We start from the raw sequence: 15349 nt of genomic DNA, 5'->3' as shown, positions 1-15349 counted from the left end.
CCCCAGTGCCTGCTCTGGATTTGCCTGGCTGTGTGGGAGGCACGAGGGGACCTCCCGTTCATTGCTGAGAATGATGCGGTCCTCATGGTGAACTGGTAAGGAGCTGAGGTGGGTGGCTGTGGTCAGGGAGTGGGAGGCCTGCTGGGCCAGCCTTCTTGCTACCTGCATTTGCCTCTCCCTGGGGAGACGGGGACTGTTCTTTGAGGGGTGGAGGCAGAGCAATTCAAAGAACTCTGGCTGAATTGCAAGCAGTGGATGGTGTGGCCGGAGAGCTGGGATGCACTGTGAACGTGGGGAGAACAGGCTTGGGGGCTGCACCAGCGCAGGCCCAGTCTGTCTGTTGGAGCAGTGGTCTGCTGCTGCAGGGACTGGGTGTTGGGACGTCAGAGTCTCACAGCACAGCTGCAGTGCTTACTGTTGGGATGGAAGCCCACAGCTCAGCAAAGCCCACTGTGGATGCTTCACTGAGTGCAGACTCAAAACATGTCGTATGTCGGAGACAAAGGAACCAGAGCAATCACATGTGGCAACATTTGCCATCTACCACCACAGGAGCCAACACTCTCAGCAGAGCCTGGACAGGCCAGCCGTGCCAAGGTGCACTTTTCCCACAGTCCACGGCAGGTGAGAGCAGGTGAGGGAGCAGAGCTGGCTCCAACACCAGAGGAAGAAACGGGTGACGGGGAGACAGGGGCGTGCTGGCAGTGGGGACTGGACCTCTCTGATGATCCAAGTCTGTGTCTCCTCAGCACTTGAAGAAGTGAAACGGCATTCGTTTTACAGTAGGGCTTGAAATTACGCTCCTGCTTCTAATTCTTTTGGCAGTAGTCTTTTTGTTTTATTTTTGAGTTGAGGGTAGGAAAATTTGGCAGTGATTTTTAAAAGACTGTAAAATGCAAACAGGAGTAGTAATCCCAGTTATTAATATTTAAAGAACTACATGAAACAGCTCCAAACTGCAGCATCCTCCCTCAGCGTCACGGTGGCTTACCCCAAACTCCAGCCGCACCACCTTCCACTGGTTTGCATAAAACCGGCCCGTTCCCTCTGCCTTTCCCTTTAGCATGGTAACCAAACAGTGAAGCCATCCTCCCAGTCTCTCACAGCCCCCAAGGATGCGCGGCTCGCAGGCCCGTGAGTCCACAGGGCGCTGACCCCATGCGTATGCACTCAGGACAGGCTATGCACTGAACGGCCTGTGTGCTCTGCCAGCTGCAAGGGTAGGGTGCTGACAATCAGCCACGCTGATTGTGGGCTTGCCTGAGGATATTCTCTGGGGCTTAGAGCTCATTCTGCTCTCAGAGCTCCCTCCCTCCCTTTAGGCTTTTCTCCAAGGCTGCAGAGGCTCTTTGGAGCTCAAAACCCCCTCCCTTGCTCATGGCACTTCCTGGTGACCTTCACCTCTGTGGCTGGGCCCGCCTGCCCTGGACACATCTGGCCACATGCCTTGAGATGCAACGCATCCTGTTCCTTTGGTCTGCCCACCAACTTGGTGTCGGGGAAGCTAGGCTGGGATGGGGCTGCACTGGCTCTGCAGGGCTCAGGCCAGCCCGGGGCACTTGGCATTGAGAGCGTCTGCTTCCTTCTTGTACCTTTCAGCTCTTTGTAGGCTGCCTGCCTGGTTGTGCTTTCCCAACCTCAACTCCAGGGAAATCTCTGCACTGTGTAAAGCAGGAGGTGGGGAGCAGGTGACTGGGGGTATCTGCAGGAACCTGTCCAACTTTCCTGCTTAGAGGGCTGTTATATAAGCAGGTCCGCCGCAACCGCCGGCCACAGCTGGTGCCTCTGTGTGCAGCTGCAGGGAGGGGCAGGCTGGGAGGACTCCCTGACCAGCTCTCACGCAGCTGTGGCCCATGGAGAGCAGCCGGCCAGGACAGGGTGTGCTCGGCTGCTGTGCCGCTTCCCACGTGGCCCCTGCAGAGGGGTCCCCAGAGCAGCAAGCTGAGGGTGCGGTGTCCTGCGTGCGCCTGAGAGCACAGCGCACGCCAGCCCTCACCTGTGCTGGTGCTGATGTTCTCAGTGCCCACCGTCTGCCCCATCAGGTGGTACTGGTTCAGTCTGGAGCCGTCTTCCGCCACCACCACAGACTTGGTGGAGCCGTTGGTCCAGACGTAGACGACTTCAGAATTAGGGTAGGCATCTGCATGAGGAGGGGGCAGAAAGTGACATGAACGTGAAATCACGCCCCACTTGGAAAACGTAGAAGCTTTTACTAAGTAGCAAGAGAGGATGGGAGGTTTGAAAAGTCAAGATCATGTGACCTAAAGAGTGCGCAGGTTAAATGGACCAGAGCAGATGCCACTGCAGTTCAGCTTCTTCTCATGGGTGAAGGCCTGGGTGCCAGGCTACTGCCTGGTGCTTCCTGGTATGTGTGTGTTTCTCTGCAGAGCACACGATGGTGCAGCAGGCGAGAACACGGGATCTGAGACCGGAGTGCCTGGGTCCCTCCAGCTCTGACTTTGTAGGTTACTTATTCTCTGTGCCTCAGTCCCTGCATCTGTAGAACAGGGTAAAAAACAGCACCCACATCTGAGGTATCTGGCTATAACTGCATGGCCTACATCAAGACTTACGTGCACGAAGCACCTGAAGCAGCACCCGGCCGCATTCCCTACTCCACGTCTTCCGCTCTGCAGCAGGCAGGACCTGTACCCCCAGTGTCACACCTGTGAATATGGTACCTTACTTGGCGAGAGACACTGTGCACATGGAATTCGGGTTCTGGACCTTGATGTCAGAAGATTTATGGGATTATCCCGGGAGGCCCAATCTAATCACTTGCCCCCTTAAAAACACGGAACTTCCTCCAATCAAAGAGATTAGAAGCATGACAAAAGGTCTCCACTTACCACTGCTGGCTTGAGGATGGGGAAAAGGGGGCCTAAAGCCGAAGAGAGTGGGTAGCCTCTAGAAGATGTGACTAGGCTGGGATATATGAATCTGGAGGTTGGCAAAGGTGTTCAAAGCTTAGGGTAGGAGGTTGTGGTGACTGATCAGTTCTGGAAGTCAGGGACTGTATTGGTCTGTTCTCACAGTGCTATGAAGAAATACCCAAAACTGGGTAATTTATAAAGAAAAGAGGTTTACTGACTCGCAGTTTCACATGGCTGGGGAGGCCTCAGGAAACTTACAATCATGTTGGAAGGCACTTCTTCACGGTGGGCAGGAGAGAGAATGAGTGCTAGCAAGGGAAATGCCAGACGCTTATAAAACCATCGGCTATCACTATCACGAGAACAGCATGGGGAAACTGCCCCCATGGTCCAGTCGCCTCTGTCTGGTCCCAGCCTTGATATGTGGTGATTATAATAATCCAAGGTGGGATTTGAGTGGGGACAGAGAGCCCAGCCATATCAGGGACCATCTGAGAACACAAACATTCATCTAAACAGTGTGTACAGCACAGGAAACAATGCTTCCCTCACGAGCTGATGAGGAGCTGACAACTCAGTGCCAAATCTGCTCAAGGACGAAAGGGAGCAGGGAGGGGAAGAGAGGGAGAGATGCAGGGAGGAGGACAGAGGGGTCCTCTGGGAGTGGGGGAGGTCTGAGGGTGCAGGTGCCTCCTTCAAAGGCCTGGAGGGAGGCAGACTGCGGACATGAGACACAGATGGGACTCGTGGAGGGTGGAGGCTGCAGCCTGCTCATCCCTCTCCTCAGCGGGACTGGGGATGGCACACAGTCACTGATGGCTCCTCCTGGGCTGGAGGCCGAGTGGCATACTAATGCAGGACCAGGGGAGCATGCCTGAGCACTGCCAGCAGGGAGGGCTGTGGGGGGACTGGCTGAGGCTGAAGCCAGCCTGACCTGAGGTCTCACTGGGCGCAAGTCCTGTGAGCCCCTTTCTCCATGGTTGGTGGGCAGGGGTTGGATGATAATCCTTACCTTACAGTCAGAATCCAATAAAATAATCATTGTTAGTAGACAAAAGATACCTAGCATCACTGAGTGGCATACGCTGCATCATCATTCACATGATCTTGTTTTTCAAACGACTAGTGAATATTAACTGACTTATTGATACTGATGACGTTAATAGCATTAATAATGACAGCAGCAAGAGACAATGTGGTTGCTGCATGTCCACCGGACATCAACAGCTGCTCTCCTCGCCACATTAAGGGTGGGAAGAAATGACCCCTCCCGTCCATTTCAGCTCCACTGTTTAGCAACCAACACTAAATTCCTTCTCAGTGTCAGCAGTGTGGTGTTCAATCTTTTTGCCAGGACAAGAGTAAATGAGGCAATCAGGGTTGCAGTGCCAGCATTTGTCATGATTTAGAGCTCTGGAGAACATAAAGCTCACCCTCCCCGACCACACATCAGCAGAGCCGGGCAAGAGGGTCTGAAACATTTTCACTCTCATTGGGCTTGCAAATTCATCACCATTTTCCGGGAGGCCTCTTCCCCTGGGTTGACCCTGTTTGTCCTCTCCTAGCCTTGCAAATCCTGAGTGGGAAGTGGCAGTGGCACAAATTCGTGAGGTCTTACAGAAACCATGGGTCTCCCGACTAACTACAAAGGAAGGAACGCAGCACGGGCCTGGCACTTACTAGACGGTGGCCCTGAGCAACTTCTTTGAGCCCTCAGCCTTGATTTCCCCATCTGTAGATTGGAGAAAATACCCCCATCTCCTAGGCCACTGATGACAAAGTGGATATGTGAATGCTGAGTGTTTAGCACACACCTGACCCACAACAGGTGCTTCATAAACAGCAGGTATCATGGACATAACCGTGTGGGGAATGATTTCTGCTTGGTGTCAAATCTAGTCTTACGAAAAGGTCATTCTACTTTAATTTACTTTCTTATTCCTGGTCCAAAGCAAACTCAGTTTGTGAGTCCTTGGTCAGCTCAAGTGACTGTATGACTCTGTGTTCATGACTATGAAAATGCAGAGTAGAATGGGACAGGTGCTTAGAATTTTTGTGATTTGAAAATGTACAGGGTTTGAGTTATCTAAACCCGTATCTCTTTCTCATTCTTTCTTTTTCTTTTTTCTTTTTTTTTTTTTGAGACAGAGTCTCTCTCTGTTGCCCAGGCTGGAGTACAGTGGAGAGGTATTGGCTCACTGCCTCACTGCAACCTCCATCTCCCGGGTTCAAGCAACTCTCCCACCTCAGCCTCCCGAGAAGCTGGGATTACAGGCACATGCCACCATGCCCAGATAATTTTGTATTTTTTATAGAGACAGGGTTTTGCCATGTTGGCTAAGCTAGTCTTGAACTCCTGGCCTCAAGTGATCCACCCACCTTGGCCTCCCCTCTCTTTGGAAGCCTGGGTGGGAATGAGCAAAGTAACAGCAGCACAATACCTTGTCACAGCACCCCAGCGAGACCATCTGCAGCCTCCTGAGCTGAACACCAGGTCAGCACCTAACGCATCAATTGTACAACTTTGAAAGGCACTAACAGATAAAGGCATAACGTTATCTCTCATGGCCTCCTGGACACCAATATCTCTGCTTTAAATTTGACAGTAAAAATGACATCAGTGGAATGTGGCCACACCCTTTTCCTTGCCCAAGATCAAACAGGCGGCAATGGGGATGAACAGATAACACATCTGCCTGGGTACCAATGAAACTCCACTCCCATCACTGCGCCACAGTAAGACCTCGCAAAATCACATAGGGTTATGGCTGTGGCTAGTCCGACACAGAGAGAGTCAGACCACGCTGTTAGTGTTTATGAAATTAAGGCCAAGATCAGGAAAGAAGGAAAAGGACTGTCACTCTCCCAGCAGAAAAGATCCTCTGCTTTGCAGACAGCAGTGAGAAGTGAGGCAGGAGGCCAGGGGTGTGTAGGGGAAATTCCTCAGGTAACAATTGTTCACCCCTCATAAACTGATCGGCTTTTTTACCTTCAGTCCACCAGCTCCGTACAATTATTTCAACTTCCTCACGGGAAACAGTGTTTCCCAAGTCATCTGATCTTAAAACTGGTCGGCTGTCTTTGAATCACGTCCCTCTTCTGCCCTCTACATCCGCTTTTTATTTCTGGCCACCACCCTGCTCTCTGCTCCCTCACTTCTAACGGCTTCACAGGAATTTCCAGCTTTGGTTTCAGCTCCATGAATAGTGATTTTTGCACATTCTTCCTCTGCTCAATAAACACCACTCACTCTGCCTGCTTTTTTTTTTTTTTTAAGTTCTGGGATACGTGTGCAGGATGTGCATGTTTGTTGCATAGGCAAACGTGTGCCACAGTAGTTTTCTCACGTATCAACCCGTCACCTAGGTATTAAGCCCAGCATTCATTAGCTATTTTTCCTGATGCTCTCCCTCCCCTCACTACCCTGCCACAGGCCCCACTAGTGTCACTCCCCACCCTGTCCATTTGTTCTCATTGTTCAGCTCCCACTTATAAGTGAGAACATGTGATGTTTGGTTTTCTGTTCCTGTGTTAGTTTGCTGAGGATGTTGGCTTCAGCAAAGGATATGATCTTACTCCTTTTCATGACTGCATAGTATTGCATGTGTATATGTGCCACATTTTCTTTATCCAGTCTATCATTGATGGACATTTAGGTTGATTCTATGTCTTTGTTATTGTGAATAGTGCTGCAGTGAACATGTGAGTGCATGTATCTTTATAATATATTGATTTATATTCCTCTGTATATACCCAGTTCATGGGATTGCTGGGTCAAATGGTATTTCTGGTTTTAAGTCTTTGAGGAATCATCACACTGCCTTCCACAATGGTTGAACTAATTTACATTCCAACAGTGTAAAAGTGTTCCTATTTCTCCACAGTCTCACCAGCATCTGTTGTTTGACTTTTTAATAATTGCCAATCTCACATGTGAGATTGTATCTCATGGTTTTGATTTGCATTTCTCTAATGAATGGTGATGTTGAGCTTTTTTTCATGTTTTTGCTGCATAAATGTCTTCTTTTGAGAATTGCCTGTTTATGTCCTTTGCCTACTTTTTAATGGGGTTGTTTTCTCCTTGTAAATTTGTTTAAGTTCCTTGTAGATTCTGGATATTAGACATTTGTCAGATGGATAGCTTGTAAAAATTTTCTCCCATTCAGTAGCTTGTCTGTTCAAACTGATGATAGCTTCTTTTGCTGTGCAGAAGCTATTTAGTTTAATTAGATCCCATCTGTCAATTTTTGCTTTTTTCGAAACTGCTTTTGACGTTTTTATCATAGAATCTTTGTCCGTGCCTATGTCCTGAATAGTATCACCTAGATTTTCTTCTAGGGTTTTTATAGCTTTGGGTTTTACATTTCAGTCTCTACTCCATCTTGATTTGATTTTTGTATAAGGCGTAAGGGAGGAGCCCAGTCTCAATTTTCTGGGTATCCTGCCTGCTACTTGGACTCTTTCATACTTGAGACCCTTCCTATTTGAGCGGTAATGGCATCCTGTCATTTCCCCAGATGAGGCTTCTCTTTTGGCTCGATATCTTGACAACTGATCAGTAGTCATTTGTGTTTTGTTCTGGTTTCCGTTATATACCTCCTTCTATTCAAATCCCACCATGTTCAGCTCAAAGCATTATCCTCATAATAAATATTCCCATCTATGCATTTCAAATGGTTTCAACTGCATGAAGGCATTTAACCTAATTTTCCAAAGGTGCCCATAATGAACTCCTTGGAAACAGACCAAGGTTCATGCTTCTGTGCTCCTCACTGCATCTCGCTGAGTGCTGAATGCTTAATGCACCTGCTACAGACTCAACACTTGTGTCTTTCACAAAATTCTTATGTTAAAATCTAATTGTAAATGGGATTGGTCTTAAGAGCCTTTGAGAGGTGATTAGGTCATGAGGGGGAGGCCCCTTAAAAGAGGTCTCAGAGAGACCCCTCACCCCTACCACCATGTGAGGGCACAGTGAGAACATGGCTGTCTGTGAACCGGGAAGCAGACCCTGACTAGACATTAAATCTGCTAGCACCTTGGCCTTGAACTTCCTGGCCTGCAGAACCGTGAGAAACACTTTCCTGTTATGGCACCTTGGCCTTGAACTTCCCGGCCTGCAGAACCGTGAGAAACACTTTCCTGTTATGGCACCTTGGCCTTGAACTTCCTGGCCTGCAGAACCGTGAGAAACACTTTCCTGTTATGGCACCTTGGCCTTGAACTTCCCGGCCTGCAGAACCGTGAGAAACACTTTCCCGTTATGGCACCTTGGCCTTGAACTTCTCGGCCTGCAGAACCGTGAGAAATACTTTCCTGTCTACGGCCATACTACCCTGAACGCGCCCGATCTCGTCTGATCTCGGAAGCTAAGTAGGGTCGGGCCTGGTTAGTACTTGGATGGGAGAAACACTTTTCTGTCATTTATAAACCACCCAACATTTGGTATTCTGTTATAGCAGCCTGAAGGAACTCAGATAGAAACTGGCACCAAGAGTGGGGTGCTGCTGTTACAAATAGCTCGAAATGTAGAAGTGGCTTTGGGACCAGGTTATGGGTAGAGGCTGGAAGAGACGTGTGCTAGAAGAAGCCTGCATTTCCATGAATGGACTGTTTACGGCAACCCTGGCAAGGGCCAGAAAGACAAGAGGAGAGCTGCAGAGCAAGTCTCCGTTTCCTCAGAGAATATCTAAGCAATCTGAGCAGAATGCTGGCAGGAATACGGACAGTAAAGGTCATTCCAATGAGGTCTCAGACAAAAATGAGGAACATCTACTGGAAACTGGAGGACAGGTGACCCTTGTTACCAAGTGGCATGGAGCCTGGCTGACTGGTGTTCCTGTTCTATTCATAGTTTTTGTGGAAGGCAGAACTGGGGGTAATGAAGTTGAATGCTGGCTAAGGAAATATGCTAAACAAAGTGTTGGAGTGGCTTGTTTCTCTGACTGTTATTGTAAAACGGGAGAAGAGGAAAATGTCTTAAAGATGGAATTGTTATTTAAAAAGGAAGCAGGCGGTGCACAGTGGCTCACGTCTATAATCCCAGCACTTCAGGAGGCCGAGGTGGGCAGATCTCCTCAGGTCAGGAGTTTGTGACCAGCCTGGCCAACATGATGAAATCCCATCTCTACTAAAAATACAAAAATTAGCTGGGCATAGTGGTGGACACCTGTAATTCCAGCTACTTGGGGGGCAGAGGCAGGAGAATTGCTTGAACCTGGGAGGTGGAGGTTGCAGTGAGCCAAGATCGTGCCATTGCACTCCAGCCTGAGTGACAAGAGTAAAACTCCATCTCAAAAACAAACAAACAACAACAACAAAAAAAAAAACAAAAAAAAAGAAGGAGGCAGAATTTAAAGATTCGGGAAATGTTCAACCTATGTATTTTGAAAGGAATGAGAAAGCCTGTTTGGGAGAGAATATGGGGGTGGGCTGGCCAAAGGCCCTTTGATAAAGACATTCATTAGTCAGCTATCCAAACAGAAGACAGGAGCTGCTGTGCAAGACAACGGGACAATGTAAAGGAGGGAGGGATGCCGGCACCTGCAGGACAGAGAGGCGCCCTGCCCTGCCCTGATGCGTGCTGCCTTACTTCCTGGGCTCTGCTCCCTGCTCTCCAGCCCCACACTCCTCAGCCACCCCAGCACGGGTTCTGGGGAGCCGTGGTGTGGTTAGTACTGCGCTCAACAAAGCAGAGGGAGCACGATGGCCTCCACCTAGATTTCAAAGCACATGGCTTCCTGGCACAGCCATTAGGACCCCAGTCCCAGATCGTGTGACTGGAAGGTGGGACCTCTTTCCCCATGGGTCTGCAGGGCAGAGCGTGGGCCGAAGAGGGCTATTCTCAAGCTTTAGGGTCTGATGGAACTTGTCCTGCTGGGTTTTGGACTTTCTCTGGACCTGCCACTCCATTCTTCCTTCTCATCTCTTCCTTTTGCAATGGGAATGTCTATCCTATGCCTGTCCTCACTGTATTTGGGAAATATACACTTATTTGGTTCAAAGGTTCACAACTTGAAAAGAATTCTGCCCAAAGACAAATCATACTTTGGGTCTCACCCATATCTGATTTAGATGATGCTGAGATAAGAATTTGGGCTTTAGACTTTTGGATTGAAACCATGTGAGAAGGGCATGAATGTTGGGTGTCCAGGAGCAGGAATAACTTGTGTCCCCCCAAAAATTCATGTTGAAATCCTCAGCCCCAAGATGATGACATTAGAAGATGACTGCATTAGCAGGTGGGAGGTCTTTGAAGGTGATTAGGTTGTGAGTATGACACCCTCATGAATGGGATTAGTGCCCTTATAAAAGCTGCCCCGGGAATTCACTTACCCCTTCTACCGCGTGAGGGCACAGTGACATGGTGCCGTCTTAACCAGGAAGCAGGCCCTCACCAGACACTGAAACTGCTGGTGCCTTGATCCAAAACCTCCCAGCCTCTGGAACTGTGGGAAATAAATTTCTGGTGTTTTTAAGTTTCTGGTGTTTTGATGGTATTCTGTTATAACAGCCAAAGCACGCTAAGGCAACACTGAGGGCATCTCTTAGATGGCAGCTGTCTTAGTCTGCTTTGGGTGCCTTCTCATTGCGTCCTCAGGTGGCAGAAGGGACAGGAGAGCTCTCTGGGGTCTCTTTTATCAGAGCACTAATCCCACACAGGAGGACTCCAACCTCACGTCCTAATCACCTCGTAAGGGCTGCACTTCTTAATACACTGCGGATTGGGTTTCAACATGATTGGGGGAGGGGACAAACATTCAGATTCCAGTGACAAGCCACGGTAACCAACCCATCAACGTGACTGCTGAAGCCATCTAAATTCAGGCACTGCGCAGATAAAACTTCAGTGTGTTTCTACGACTTTTGAGACTATAATATGTTCACACAAGGCACTCAGAAGCCTGTGTTCTAGATCATCCACATGCATGCTGAGCCAGTACATGCTGGGGATGATGAATGCAACCCTAGGCATAATTCATGTGTCTGAATGGAATAGTAGCTCCCTCCAGTGAGATTCACCCCTCATTTCCTGAAATTCTATCCACTGCAGGACCACCAAAGAAGTTTGTACTTCCAGTTCTAATTTAGTGTGTATATATATATGTATTTTTTTTTTTTTTTTTTAGACAGAGTTTCGCTCTTGTTACCCAGGCTGAAGCGCAATGGCGCAATCTCGGCTCACCGCAACCTCCGCCTCCCGGGTTCAAGTAATTCTCCTGCCTCAGCCTCCCGAGTAGCTGGGACTACAGGTGTGCGCCACCATGCCCAGCTAATTTTTCTATTTTTTAGTAGAGATGGGGTTTCACCTTGTTGACCGGGATGGTCTCAATCTCTTGACCTCGTCATCCACCCACCTCGGACTCCCAAAGTGCTGGGATTATAGGCGTAGTATATATTTTTGTGAATCCAGATGTCAACTCATGACTTAATCAATTATTTAATGAATCACTCCACAAATAAAATGAATAAAGTAATTTGAATATATTTTTACTTAGTCTTGCTGTATTTAAGTACTTGCTTCCAAATGGACACCATGCCATTATATTTAAGGAATTTCCTTACTGGCCAGGAAACATCCTTTTGTAAGCTAAGGCTAATTTCAAGATTTGTTGGAATTCTTGAGTAGAGATAGCAATAACAGAAATGTCTGTTAATTCTGTTCTGCATTAGACAAACCGGAGCATGTGGCTCATTAGAATAACGACACGTACTGCATTCCTTTGTCTCCTAATAGCAGAGAACTGTTGAACTGAGTAATCTGAAACTCATGATACCATCACATTTAGCCTCTGCATACTCAGATGCTAATGGCATAAGTGAACAAGTGGGCCAAGCATCTATTCTTAGTAAATCTAGAAGATGAAAGACAAGGAAGAAAAAAACTTTGTTGAATAACAACTCTCTTAAAATTACCATGTGCTGAGCTGAAACCATATAACTGAGGAAAGGTGAAGTGTGTACAGTTTTCTAGCTCTTGGTCAACAGTATACAAACAATACAGGACATGTAAATAAAATCATTCTTACTGTTTTCCATAGTAAATATAAATGAATGATCAATCTCTGAAGCAAATCAAATCAATCTTAATAGCAGGCAGATAAAAATAAATTTGACATAAGAGTTCAAAATTCCTACTGAGTTCAAGAAGCACTTTTTCTATGGGTTTTATTTTTTTATACATAATATGAAATCTTATTTTATTTGATTGAATATAGAAAGTGAAGAGATCTCATTGAATGAGTATTTTAGCTTTCAGTGTGATAAATGATTTAACTGCAGTTGGCTGGTTTTAAATATCATAATTTAAGAAATAATCAGGTTGTCACATAGTTTTCTTTCCCAAAACTTACTTTTGTGCTGCCCACCCTGCTTCACCATCACCATTACATCTGGGTATCACGTTGACATGAACTTAACCAATGATCAAAAAGATAATAATCTTTGACTTTAAGTCTTTTGTTTTGATCACATCAAAAGCATAATTTTCATATACAAAGAGTGGCATAAATTCAAGTTGTACAACTCCGCTTCCTCTGAGGATATAAACAAGTAATTTTCTTTCAAAGACATCGATCAGTGATGCCCAAATGAAATGCCTCAGGGATCTTCAGAGGGTCCTTTGTTCCGAGTAATGATGTCCACAGCCACCCCATGGAAGTAAATGATTTAAATAAATCCCAGAGATAGTCCCTTTCCATTATACTGTTTCCCTCACATAAATGTATAGCTTAATCTCTGTATAGCATTTAAAGATCATAGTTTGAAAAAGTTGAATTATTTCCATCTAACCTAACTTTTAGCTCATCACGCATACTTCCTCTCCTAATTCCAAAAATCTCTTTGGAATGATGGAAGTAATATCAGACAAAATTCTTGAAATCAAAACAGTTTCTGTGTCCAGGAACCACAGAGTGCCCGCTATTAGGTAACACCCATTATCTCTAGATGTCGAATGAAAAACTACTCCCTGAAATCCCTGGAGAGATGCAAAGATGAGCAGAAACGGACGGGAGTTGCCACTTAGAGGAAGGAATGGCTTTTCACTGAAGAAGCTGTAAGGCAGCTGATGCTCAGGGAGGACCCCTCCATCTCCCTGGCTTGAAGACTGTAAGAAAGAGTCTGGAACTATCAGAGCAGCAGCTGGAGAGTGAGGTGCAAAATCCTAGAAGGAAAAGAGCCACGAGGGAGGCCCAAAGTGATGTATACAGACATAGATAATCTCTCCCCAGATCTCTAGCTCACCCCTCAATTATGCATATGTATGTGGGGAGCAGAAGCCTACCAGACCAACCCCAGCACAAGAACCACCTGCATTTCATGGCTTGCCTGCCATAGGAAAGACAGAGCTTGGAGTTTACATTCAGCCAGGTTAACTGGCTTAAAAACAAATAAATAAAACTGAACACTAAACAGAATCCAGAGCCTGTGCAATATAACAATAAAATATCCAGAAAGCAATTCAAAATTAATATACATAAAAGAAACAGAAAAAAAGGACTTATGCTCAAGAGAAAATGCAATCAATGCAGAGTAATCCCAATAGGATTCAAATGATGGATTTAGTATATAAGAATTTCAAAGTAGTTGTTATACATATGCTAAAGAACAGAAAAGAGAATATGTAATGTTTTATAATAAAAAATTGCTGTCATAAAAAACTAACAGTAAATCTTGGTAGAGAAATTGAAACCTTAAAAGAATTAAATACAAATTCTAAACCTGATAAATACCATAGACTGAATAATGAATTTATTGTTTAGGCTTAACAACAGATTGGAAGAGACTGAAGACAGAGTCAGTGAACTTGAGGCACTAAATAGAAATTATCCAATATAAAAAATATAGAGGGAAGACAATGGTTAAAAACATGAACACACTCCTAGTGATCTACAGGATTATACCAAAAGGCAGAGTACATGTAATTAGAAGCTCAGATAAAAAAGAGAAAGAAGATGAGACAGAAAAAAAAAAAATAGAAAAAATAATGGCCAAAATGCCTCAAATTTGGTGAAAGACACATTTAGAGTCAAGAGCCTCAGTAAACCACAAGAAGTATACATTAAGATGAAAACAAATCTAGAAAGATTTCCACTTTCAGAGAGACGAAAACACATTTTTCTCTATTCCTCCCACTAAAAATAAATATCATACACTTATATTTATAAATAAAAGTGCATATTATATATAAAATAAATATAGGAAGAATCTGAATAGTAGAAAGAAGCAGGGAGACAGGCCTAGGGACCCAAGGGATGGCCCTGTGGTTTCTGTATGGTTTTCTTCCTGTCTTATACACCCCAGGCTTGGAGCTGAAGAAGCTGGCAACTTGGAAATGCCCAGGGGCACAGACAAACAACAACTGTCGCCTGTGTGATCTAGCCACAGGACAAGAAACTTTTAGATACTGACCACTGTACTCGAACCAAGCACTCCAGAAAAACATGTGGCCCCACCTCATTCCAGGCCAGCAAATGCTGAACAGGCAGCTAAGACTTCTGCCCTTGCCAGCGCTCAACCCACTGATGGAGTGACAGCAGAGAAGGCCACATAGTCAGGGGCCAGGACATTCATTCCTGCCAAGCTGCAGTGAGGCCCATCCCCTGATGGTGATAAAAGCCATGTGGGAAGCCTGGAGTTTCACCTAAACCAGCAGGAGCAACTCCCTCCTGCTCTTTATGGGAGTCAGGTCAGAGGATTAGCAGAGGTTCCAAACTTTCTCCACCACTTGGCAGTAATGAGGCCACGCGTGTGGTGTCAGCAGAAGCTATGTGGAAAGTGACAATCACCCCAGCTCCTCCCATCTAGGGAAGAGGCCTAGCATGCATCTGGAAGTCCTGTACCCACCAGCATTAACAGGGAACCCCAGGCACTCTTGGATCAACAGAGGCTAAGCTGGAACCTGATTTCTACCCTGACCCAGTGGTACTGAGGCCGAACCACACCTTCCCCTGACAAAGCAATGTCGAAAAAAAAAAAAAAAAAAAAAAAAGGCAGGCAGGTAAAACAGAGGTTTAAACAAGATCCAGAGCCTTGTATTATAATATACAAAATATCCAGGTTATGATAGAAAATTATTCATTAAACCAAGAATGAGGAAGATCAAACTGAATAAAAATAAATCAACAGATGCTAAAGCAGAGATGACAGAGATATGAGAATTACTGGAAAAAGGTGTTTTTAAAGCAGCCATTGTAAAATGATGCAATGACCAATTACAAATATGCTTGCAACAAACTTTAAAAAAACTGAAAGTCTCAACACGGAAACAGAAGCTATAGGAAAAAAACAAATGAAGTTTTAGAACTGAAAAACAAAATATGCATGATCAAAAGTTCCTTAGACAAACAAAAAAGGATGAAGGGGATGAAGGACAGAATCAGTGAATTGCAGAGAGAACAAAAGACACTGTCCAATCTGTAAAACAGAAAGAAAATAGATAAAGATGAAAAGGTCGCCAAGTACTTGTGAGAATA

At 45.9% G+C, this 15349-nt stretch overlaps 1 protein-coding gene across 2 annotated transcripts in view; it reads right to left on the bottom strand.

Annotated features, from left to right (window-relative positions):
- The window catches only part of GABRA5 (gamma-aminobutyric acid type A receptor subunit alpha5), a 71607-nt gene that overhangs the window by 10274 nt on the left and 45984 nt on the right, over positions 1 to 15349 (bottom strand). For both annotated transcript variants that reach the window (XM_021674564.2, XM_012460366.3), the window contains exon 8: positions 1997 to 2140. In XM_021674564.2, the coding sequence (XP_021530239.1) occupies positions 1997 to 2140 (144 nt within the window). The remainder of the gene's footprint in view (positions 1 to 1996; positions 2141 to 15349) is intronic.

This window comes from Aotus nancymaae, unplaced genomic scaffold (genome assembly GCF_030222135.1).
Source record: "Aotus nancymaae isolate 86718 unplaced genomic scaffold, 86718_ANA_hifiasm-v0.15.2.pri h1tg000075l, whole genome shotgun sequence".
In the NCBI taxonomy this organism is placed as follows: Eukaryota; Metazoa; Chordata; class Mammalia; order Primates; family Aotidae; genus Aotus; species Aotus nancymaae.
The sequence above is the reverse complement of the archived record's forward strand: the minus strand, read 5'-3'. Positions and strand labels throughout refer to the sequence as shown.